The following is a 10,740-nucleotide window of genomic DNA, read 5'->3' as shown; positions in this document are numbered from 1 at the left end:
TTCATGTCTGTCTATCTATCTCTCTGTCCGTCTGTCCGACTATCTATCTATCTATCTATCTATCTATCTATCTATCTATCTATCTATCTATCTATCTATCTATCTATCTATCTATCTATCTATCTATCCACCCATCCATCCATCTATCCATCTGTCTGTCTATCCATCCATCCATTTATCCATCTATCTATCTCTCTATCCTGTCTGTCTGTCCGTCCGTCCTATCTATCTATCTGTCTGTTTGTCCGTCCGACCTTCTATCTATCTATCTATCTATCTATCTATCTATCTATCTATCTATCTATCTATCTATCTATCTATCTATCTATCTATCTATCTATCTATCCTGTCTGTCCGTCCGTCCGTCCATCCATCCATCTATCTATCTATCTAAACACATGGCAGTATAAAGCTCCAAGATTACGTGGATGGTCGGGCACTTGTGCATTGTTTACCTGTGGAAGAGGTGCACCAGTATGCACTGTGGGACGATCCACCTCACGTAGAGAACATGCAAAAGTTGAAGGACCTGCTGGTAATACCACTGTCAATGATTTTGACAGCATATTAGGTGGGTGGTCCTGATGTTTTGGCTTACTGGTGTGTATAATACAATAAAGACAACTTTGAGCAATCAAGTGTTCAGGGCCTTGCTCAGGGGTCCAACAGTCGCAACTTCAACTGGCAACCTTCTGATTACTAGTCCAGTAGCCGTAGCTACACAACAGCTTCTGAAACTAGTGTTGTGGCAATTTGAACCAAACCCAAAGTGTAGCATCTGGAAACGTTCGTTTTTAACGGTGTCGTTGTGGGTTCTTTAGTAAGGCTTTTATATAATAAAAGGGCTTTGATCAAACACACATATCCGGCAGGATGTTTTTATTGAAGTACCCAGGTCCTTCCTGCTGTGAGGCGAGGTGTATAATATATTGCTGAGGTTTTCTTTTATCAGTTTATTTAACGTATGTCAATTATTTTTTATTATTTTATTCTTAGTCATGTTTGTCTGAGGCTGAGTTTCATCCAGTCCTTCCAGTCTTTGTCCTTCTTTCTCCATCTACAGAGCTCCTACCTTCTCAGATCTTTCCACAGCTAGCCGGAGTCTTTCTCCTAACAGTCTCTGCTCCTCTTGCTCCTTCAGTCGGAGCTCCTCGAGTTCTCTGATCTTTCTCATCATTTCTTCTTTCTCCTCTCTCATCACTTCTCTCTCCTCCTCCCACTGAGCTTTCAGACTCTCCACTTCCAGTCGGTGTCGCTCTGTCTCCATCAGACTGAGCTTTCGTTCCTCCAGCAGGTCGCTCCTGATGTTCTTCACCTCCTCCTGCTTTAATTTCAGGAATTCCTGGTATTCTTCAGTCTGAGCGTTGAACGTGAGCTCCTGACACAAGTCCTTCAGCATAATATCGTTCTTCTCCATCTCACTGGTCATCCTCAGATTCTTCTTGTTATCGATCATCTCCAGCAGATCTTTCCTCTCGTCCTCCCACATGGTTTCCAGCCTCCGTCTCTCCTCCTTCTCGGCCCTCAGCTGGGCCTTCAGCTCCATCTTCCTGTTTCTCCCAGCACTGCAGCGTCTCAGGAACAATGTGTGTGTGTGTGTGTGTGTGTGTGTGTGTGTGTATTGATGTGTATATACACCGATCAGCCATATCATTAAAACCACCTCCTTGTTTCTACACTCTCTGTCCATTTTATCAGCTCCACTTACCATATAGAAGCACTTTGTAGTTCTACAATTACTGAATGTAGTCCATCTGTTTCTCTACATACTTTTTAGCCCCAATGGTCAGGACCCCCACAGGACCACCACAGAGCAGGTATTATTTAGGTGGTGGATGATTCTCAGCACTGCAGTGACACTGACATGGTGGTGTTGTGTTAGTGTGTGTTGTGCTGGTATGAGTGGATCAGACACAGCAGCGCTGCTGGAGTTTTTAAACACCTCACTGTTACTGCTGGACTGAGAATCGTCCACCAACCAAAAACATCCAGCCAACAGCGCCCCGTGGGCAGCGTCCTGTGCCCACTGATGAAGGTCTAGAAGATGACCGACTCAAACAGCAGCAATAGATGAGCGATCGTCTCTGACTTTACATCTACAAGGTGGACCGACTAGGTAGGAGCGTCTAATAGAGTGGACAGTGAGTGGACACGGTGTTTAAAAACTCCAGCAGCGCTGCTGTGTCTGATCCACTCATACCAGCACAACACACACTAACACACCACCACCATGTCAGTGTCACTGCAGTGCTGAGAATGATCCACCACCTAAATAATACCTGCTCTGTGGGGGTCCTTTGGGGGTCCTGACCATTGAAGAACAGCATGAAAGTAATTGTAGAACTACAAAGTGCTTCTATATGGTAAGTGGAGCTGATAAAATGGACAGTGAGTGTAGAAACAAGGAGGTGGTTTTAATGTTATGGCTGATCAGTGTATATGTGTATGACCTGTATGTGACGAATAAACTTATCCAACCAAAACGACTCATTTGATGCCGTTTTATTATTATTTTAATGCACATAAACACAGATTTGTTTGCACATTGGTCCCATATTTTTGTTTGTATTCAGATTAATCACATCAACATCAGCAGCTCAACAGTGTACAGTCAGTGATATATTAGACTACAATAAAGCTCTTCTCTGGATAAATAGCAGCTTTTTATCAGTTCCACAAGCACTAACTATTCTTCTGCATAGCATTTCAGATTATATTAACATTCCTTTAGATAACCGCCTGAAACAATGTTCCTCTTAAATACTAACCATTGAAAAAGGACAAGTAAGCAGTATGTAAAAGCTTAGTGCTGTTCCAAATACTAAAAGCTCTGTTATATATGGTTTATAATCTGTACCATTAAAATAGGAAACATTAAAAAGGAACTCGACTGATGGATTTCTATTTACCTTACTAAAACACCTGACTGTGCCCATGGAAAAAAACCCAGACTGAAAAGACTAAGTGGAACAACTCTGGAACGTTTCCATCTGTCAACACAGGGGAGCAGGGATTTAGGCCAGGGGACATCGATTATGTAAGTTAAAATCATTCGATGACAGGTTAAAATCGGTACAGGTTTCTACAGGCAGTGTTGGTGAGAAGGTTCTTCCTGATTGGAGGTTTAGTTCGGGACTCTTTCGCCACCCTTAGTGCAGAACGGCCAGCAAGAGGCGCTTGAAATCCCCCCCGCAGTCTGAGTCCAGTGCATCCTTCAGCGTCACGTCGTACTTCTCCAGGTACATGTCCTTCACAGTCTCCAGATCCACCTGCACATGAAAAAATAATGATGAAAAAAAACGTTCAATGGCTTGTGTAGAAGTGAAATGATCCTACGAAGCGGCTTAAAAGGACATTTGTACCTCGGAGCGGCCCACTATGATGCGGATGAGGGTGTCCTCTTCTGTCCCTGCGCCCGCCATCGCTGCGTTCAGGCGACGGGCGAAGTAGAGCTGCGGGTTTTTGGCACATCGAACTGTTCCAGCAGCAGGAGGAGGCAGCGGTCACAACAGATTCAAGAGATGATTAAACGTGTACAGTATGATAATTATTTATTCATTATAATTATAATACATGTTTTCAGTGCAGCATATCTGCAGCTTCATTTAGATTCAATTTCAGATACAATTAGCAAACAGATGCACTTTGGGGGTATACAGTTACCGACTGTTGCTCTGTAAATGATGTAAACAAATACTGTAATACTAAAATCCCCCTTTCCAAAAAGAATGAAGCTGAATGATCTGCTTTTTCTATCCTACTGATGCATTTTCTCCCAATTTTTTTAGTGTAGTTAATTTGTCTTTCGCTGCTGGTGGATACCTGATTGCAGTCGGTGGGTATATTGCTGCTCACGCCTCCTACGACCCGCGCGCTGAACCCTTTTTCACCCATGAACTCTGCACAGGTGCCTCTATCTGCTAATCAGGGTCCTTACACAGCATTTGAAGACCCCACCCACATATGGCGCCCAGCCGACTGGTGCCAACACCGAGTGTCAAAGTTCAGAATCTCTGCGCTGGTGTTCTAGCGCAGGGTTTTTCAAACTTTTTTTCAAGTGACCCCCATTTTGTCCATGATTTTTACCACAACCCAGGCAACACAAACGATGCATCAAAACTAAATATACTTAATTAATAAAAATTATAGGAATCTGGTCCCACTGTGGTTTACAAGGTGTAACGTAAAGCTTCCACAAGGTGTAACCGTGTAGAAGTTCATGTTGTGTTTGTGCCTGTTAATATTTGTTTATGTAGCCATAGCCTAGTGGTAAAGGTACTGGACTAGTAATCAGAAGGCCACTAGTTCAAGCCCCACCACTGCCAGGTTGCTGCTGTTTGGCCCTTGAGCAGGCCCCTTGAGCAAGGCCCTTAACCCTCAATTACTTAGACTGTATAATGTGACTGTAATTTAAGTTGCTTTGGATAAAGGCCTCTGCTAAACGCCAAAAATGTAAATTAATTATTTTATTTTTTTCTGTGACCCATTTTTTTGGGCTTGTGACCCACCCAAGGGTCACGACCCAGGGTTTGAAAAACCCTGTTCTAGCGGAATATCCCGCTGCGCCACCTGGGTGCCTGAATTATCTGCTTTAAACTGAAACTGAGTAGGCTCGCCCTGTGATGAACTACCACCCTGTCCAGAGTGTATACCCACCGCAACCCTGACCAGGTTGAAACGATTAGTAAAACTAAAGAAGTGAGTAAATGAATCCTGTCTTTGTTACCCAGAGTAATGTAGCAGTCCTTTAACGTCCCGGTAGCCTCGTTGTCGATGGAATCAAGGATGTCGGTTCCAGATGCCTGAAAAATCGCAGACACAAACAGCGGGACAGTGAGGAATAATACGCTAGCCTTAACAGACACAGTTGGTGTTGTCTGAGGGTGGAGGCCTGATAGTGTGTAGCTTTCTGTGACTTTTACTATCTAAATGACAAAAGTAGAGGAATAGGACGAGAGTAGCGTGGTCCTCTGTTCATGCAGGCTGTTTTTGTAGGAATCCGCTGCTAGACAGTGTAAAAGAAGAGGCCAGTATGTCCAAATCTGGACAATGAAAGAAAGGGAAAAACTAGAAACAGGAACATACAACCGCTTCCATGTCTCCGTGTTTACTATTTGCTTTAGATCCTGAATTTCATCTGCAATTGGAGCTCATTAGATTGTACCTGGGTAACTATGTCAACATTATCTAACCGGCCTGGACCTGAGAACAATGGTTCTTTTCCCTTAGAAAGAAAATAATGACGTATGTGCAGCTCACTGTTCAGCTCCACTGCATGAAGGCTGGTTTTATATTCACTGGTAAACTAAATGGATGAGACTGTAAGATGGACGTAAATCCAAAAGCACCATCAGTAACATGCTGGATTGCGCTTACTGATTCGTAATACTTGAAGGTGGCCTGTAGCTGCAGGTAGTTCCTGTGGGTGAGGATGTGGGTGAAGGTGGACTCGTCCGTCCCGAAGCAACCCTCTCCTGCCTGACAGATCAACAAAATACATATTTTAATAATCTAATAAGCTGTAAATTCAGAGCAAATATTCACTTCAAATCCATGCACATTTTGTCTTTTCACTTTTATCTATAAGTAAAAGCAAAAAGGTGTGTAATTATAAGCCTAAACAAAGAAATGTTCAGGGAACAAACTAATGGTATGTTTTTGTGTCTTTTATTTGTTTTCATTATTTTGGCCACATTATTCATTTGCGATTATCCCATTTTTGGTAATGGATTTGAAGGCACAGTATTGTTCTACCCTGGTAGAAGCATTTGCACTTGGGTTCTTTTTATTCTGCAAAGCAACGTGGCTTTTTGTCACGATAGTGAGGTGTGACCCGCCCTTTACACTATATTGCACAATCTTATGTTAGTACCAAGCTATTGGCAATGTACGTTCCCATAACCTTGTCCAGGACACAGGATTATTTGGATTTATTGTGATGAACTAAAATCACAATGTATGTTTTGTCACACTGTACAGAAATGTATTCCTGTATCCCTGTTTGATGTCCATCCAGGGGCGTTAATATCAGTCGCTTCACAAAGCGTTCTGGCCTTTACTACGTTGTTGGCTAGACGTACCATTCTGCTTAAATGGAAACATAGTCTCCCACTTACATACGATCGATGGGTTAAAGAGGTTTTGACTTGTGTTAGGTTGGAAAAGATAAGATTGAAGGGATCTCTTGACTTCTTTTATAAAATATGAGGCCCTATTCTTGCCTATTTTAAGGATAAAATAGACACACTGGATCCAGAGAATTAAAAATATACTGTAGATACTTAATACCTTGCTATACTGGAGAATAGCTTTTTCCCTTCCTTCTTTTGCATTGGGGGGACCCTGCCTGATAATGGTTTGTAGATGGGGAGGGTGGGATAAGGGGATTAGGTGAGCACGCTCTCATGTTCTATGTATATGTCTTTTTCCTGAACGTATTGTTGTATCACCTTGTTACAAAACTCAATAAAAAGAAAGAAACTAGAAATGTACCATTAGAAATATGAAATAAAAATGCTCACCTCAATCAGTGCATTGGCGTCCTGCTCAGCCAACTCCTCGTCCACTTCAAACCCCTCGTCCCTGATCGCCTGTGACAGAGAAAACAGTTCATTCTAATCTACCATGCTGAAAGTGACATGATGGCCTGAAGCGTATTATTTAAGTCCTCCTACAATGAGCTTTAATTATGCTGCACTAATCATCCTTTTATTAAAGACTCATCTGAGGAATTCATTAATTCATTCAGCAAATGAGCCACATCATAGATCTTCTTTTATAAACACTGATGCTTGTAAGGCGATCGGTCAAAGTTACTAAGAGACAGAGACAGGAGCGTATTTAGAAACTGCTGATAGAATTAAATTTTGGAAACTCTTAGTATAAATATTATACTGGTTAATAATTAAATATATAAATCATATAGACTTGAATTCTTTTGCTGTCTGTAACCGTATTATAAACAACCAGTACAACAGCTCTACTGAGGAAAATGCTGGCAACCTTGGAGGCTTGAATTGCACACAGGTCGTTTCCATTATCTTTTTTAATGCATAGTCGCATCCAATTCCCAGATCTCCACAACTGACCGAGGAGGGTCAGTACTAATGACTGCAGTACTGACTGCTTATTTTTAGCCACACCAGGTGGGTTGATATGGAGATCCGTATCACACACGGAGAGTCACGCACCGATCTCCATTATCCCCCGTCTCTGTGCAGGCACCATCGATCAGCCGGCATGTCATGAGGAATCCCTACAGCACTCACCCCACCGGACATTATTGTCCATATAGGCACCCGGCCTGCTGATAACCGAGCTGAGATTCAAACTCATGTGCTCACATTTTTATAATCTTAACTATTAATAAGCTGGAACAGCATCTGCTAAGCTTTGTTTGTACCTGCAGGAGTGAAATCAACAAGTTCCTGACGTCTCCGCTGGTGTCGTCTTCGATGTCCGCTTCCAGATCACGGCCGTGTACTAAAATAAGTCACCGGTGTCATGAAAAATATTTGATATTTGTATAAAGTTGTGGCCTGGTGTGTGCATCTTTTCTTACCTTCAGCGTACGCTTCTTTAATATTCAGAATTTCCTGTTGATGAACAAATAAGAGTTCATAATAATAAATATACTGTATATCATACGTACTTTATATACTGTATATACTATATAGCCATGTTTCATACATGCTTCCAACTCCCCTGTTTGAGCATGATTATTCTGAGCTTATAGTCAGGTGTCCACATACTTTTGGCCATATAGTGTCATTCCATACAGTGCTTTATGATCAGCAACAAACTTCATCTGAACTTTCTAAGCTTCTAAGCCCATTATAGACAGTCAGACGTGTGTTCCAAGATATTCTACTTCAAATTCCTTCTCATCATGTATATATTTAACCCAGCAGATTTACAATCAAAGTAAATCCCGGCAGTCATGTTCCAAAGTGAAGTAGATAAGTAGTGGAAAAGATTTTACTGGTTTTAATGGGTAAGATGTGATTGTGAAGGTGACTGTACAGCATAATCGTACCGACCTGATTGGAGCTTGTGCACAGAATCTCCACCAGAATGTCCTCGTCGGTGCCGGCGCCCTTCATGGCGCGCCGCAGCTCTTTAGTGGCGTAGATGTGAGGTGGGTCCAACATGGCGACGATGGCTTTCTCGAAGCTTCCTGTCAGCTCGCTCTTTAGCACCTCCTCCAACTCCTGCTGGGAAATGATCTAATCTCATTTCATTGATCCAGACTAAGTACCAAGTGTGTGTGTGTGCGTGTGTGTGTGTGCGTGTGTGTGTGTGTGTGTGTGTGTGTGTGTGTGTGTGTGTGTGGTAACCAATTGCTAGCCTTTTCCAGTTATAAATAAACAGACTGAAAGTTCATAAAGATAGAAAAAAGAGTGAAAACGCCCAACATACATCATCGTATTTCTCATAGTAGGCTTGTTTGATCTCCAGACGCTGGGCTGAGGAGCGGTTAGCTAGGATGGAGATGATGGTCTCCTCATCAGTACCTGCACATCAGTATTAGCACAGAATCAGTTAATAATCAGAATGAATTCCACATTACTGAACGTTTCCTGTACATTTATCTGAGCTGCTTTATCAGACCAGGCTCGTGTGTGAATGGTGAGCTGTGAGACCCTTGACGTACCCATTCCTTTGCAGGCTTTGCGAATCTCCTTGATATCTGACACCACATCAAAGTCCTCATAGGGAAGAACTGTAGGCTGGAGGAGACACATGATCCATGTAAACAATAAGCTATTATTAGGTCTTTTACTTCAATTGTTTCATTTTATTTAGACTGGAACTTATTACTGTCTTTATAATAAGTGCTAAATATGAAACAACAATAACAATAATTATAATAATGCATTTTATAATAGAAACACCCTGGATTGTATGCCAGCCTATCACCGAGCATTATACACCCATCATTCACTCACACAAATCCACCTTTAGTTTATGTATTTTGGGGAATTATTAGTATTATTTAACATTGGATTTTTACTACGTAATGTTTACTATTATTATTTTTATTTTCTAGTTTTCCTTTGTACAATACATTTCTGTAATGATTATTCTCAGCGGAGGATGTACTTCCTGCACCAACTGAGGAAGTTTAACCTGCCCCAAGAGCTGATGGTGCAGTTCTACACAGCCATCATAGAGTCTTCCATCACCACATCCATCACAGTGTGGGGCAGCTCAGCCACCAAATACGACACCAAAAGGCTGCAGCGCATTATTAGGTCTGCAGAGAGGACTATTGGTGTAAAGCTGCCCACACTGCTGGATTTGACCCGTTCCACCCTGGCCACATCCTGTTTTGGTGCCTTCCATCAGGCCGACGCTTCCAGAACGACCAGGCTGCCGAGAAGCTTTTTCCCACACTCCATTATGCTAATGAACAATTAAACACTACAGAACTGTTAATCCTCTTGACACTTCTACAAATTACCTATTTAATTCATACAATGACACCCAACATTACAAAAATTACAACAATACACTGGTATCTCACATTCCCTTTTCATTCTATAGCTCCTCTATAGCTCATTCTTTTAACCCATAATGTGGATTGTACATGCTAATGTTTAAAGGTATGAGTGTGTGAATGTGTGTGTGTTAGAGAAAGAGTGAGTTAAATGTCTTTATTGTATTTTACGAGCACTGCAAGCATCTGTGTAACCAAAACCGAATTACTTGTATGTGTGAGCATACTTGGCCAATAAAGCCTGATTCTGATTATGTTCATTCAAACTTTTGTAAAGCAAAATTAACATTTAAAGCTATTATTATCAACTTAATTACAGCTTCGAAATTATTTATAAATTCATAATACATTGATAATAAAACAGTTTTATGATTATCTTGTTTGTCAATATTCATTAAATATATTTTAAATAGCCAATTCATGCAATGTAAAACAATCTTACTAATGCATGATACAATTATTATTATATATACCAATATTATTTAAGACTTTTTACATTAAATGTGATTTATTAATGGTTACAGATACGCTTTGCTGAGTCATGAGCTGCTGCTGCTCCTCTGCAGGGGGCTGTTTGGGTGGAAGGGAGAGTCTGATGGACTTTACATCCATTAGAACATAAATTCAGCTTCTGTAAACCACTTTTCATTCATTCATTTTCATTCACTTTTCATTCATATCCAGATTTGTGATTAAAGTCATATAGAAAGAAAGAAAGCCAAACTGGATGTCCCTGAATGTCAAATATTTAACTGCGCACGTTACCAAAACAACAATACTACAGACCAAAAGTGCGTGTGTTGTTATGAAGTGCAACACTATTCCATGGAAATAATAGTTTTAAGCATTTTAGACGTATTAAACTAAGTATTTTACTCACTTGAACGTTTCCCATCTTCTCGGTTTGTGCTGCGTCCGCCGCTCACAAGCTTCTGTCCTGCACCACCCGCGGTGACGTCACGCAGCCAGCATCCCACATGCAGATCAGATCAGATCAGATGTCTGATCTACACCAACCCGAATCAGACTCACACAGCATCCTTTTATCTTCACTATGTGGTCAATAGTATGTAGACACATCAGTTTTATTCGCCCATTTATTGCTGAAAGGTGCATCAGCAGCATGTGTCAAGTAAACAGTTTTCAACACATTGGATAGTTCATCTGCAATTGCCAAATGTTTGTGGATGGGCATTCAAAACAGTTGATTAAGGTGGAAAAGCAAAGAGATAAATATCCAA

The 10,740-nt window shown here is 41.3% G+C and overlaps 1 protein-coding gene across 2 annotated transcripts; it reads right to left on the bottom strand.

The window, feature by feature from the left end:
* Nucleotides 1-2,486: 2,486 nt before the first annotated feature.
* anxa13l (annexin A13, like) lies at nt 2,487-10,474 on the bottom strand. 2 transcript variants are annotated; one of them, XM_062992893.1, is made up of 11 exons: nt 10,380-10,474; nt 8,654-8,729; nt 8,419-8,513; nt 8,040-8,213; nt 7,562-7,595; nt 7,403-7,482; nt 6,522-6,590; nt 5,377-5,478; nt 4,727-4,802; nt 3,363-3,475; nt 2,487-3,269 (listed from the first exon to the last, which is right to left on the bottom strand). In XM_062992893.1, the coding sequence occupies exons 1-11, from the start codon at nt 10,392-10,394 to the stop codon at nt 3,150-3,152; spliced, it is 954 nt and encodes a 317-aa protein (XP_062848963.1). In that variant the 5' UTR covers nt 10,395-10,474; the 3' UTR covers nt 2,487-3,149. The 2 variants fall into 2 exon arrangements, with proteins under 2 accessions (XP_062848963.1, XP_062848964.1); XM_062992894.1 differs by having other exon boundaries at nt 8,040-8,210.
* Between the last annotated feature and the right edge of the window lie 266 nt (nt 10,475-10,740).

Source organism: Trichomycterus rosablanca, chromosome 4 (assembly GCF_030014385.1).
Source record: "Trichomycterus rosablanca isolate fTriRos1 chromosome 4, fTriRos1.hap1, whole genome shotgun sequence".
NCBI lineage: Eukaryota > Metazoa > Chordata > Actinopteri > Siluriformes > Trichomycteridae > Trichomycterus > Trichomycterus rosablanca.
The sequence above is the reverse complement of the archived record's forward strand: the minus strand, read 5'-3'. Positions and strand labels throughout refer to the sequence as shown.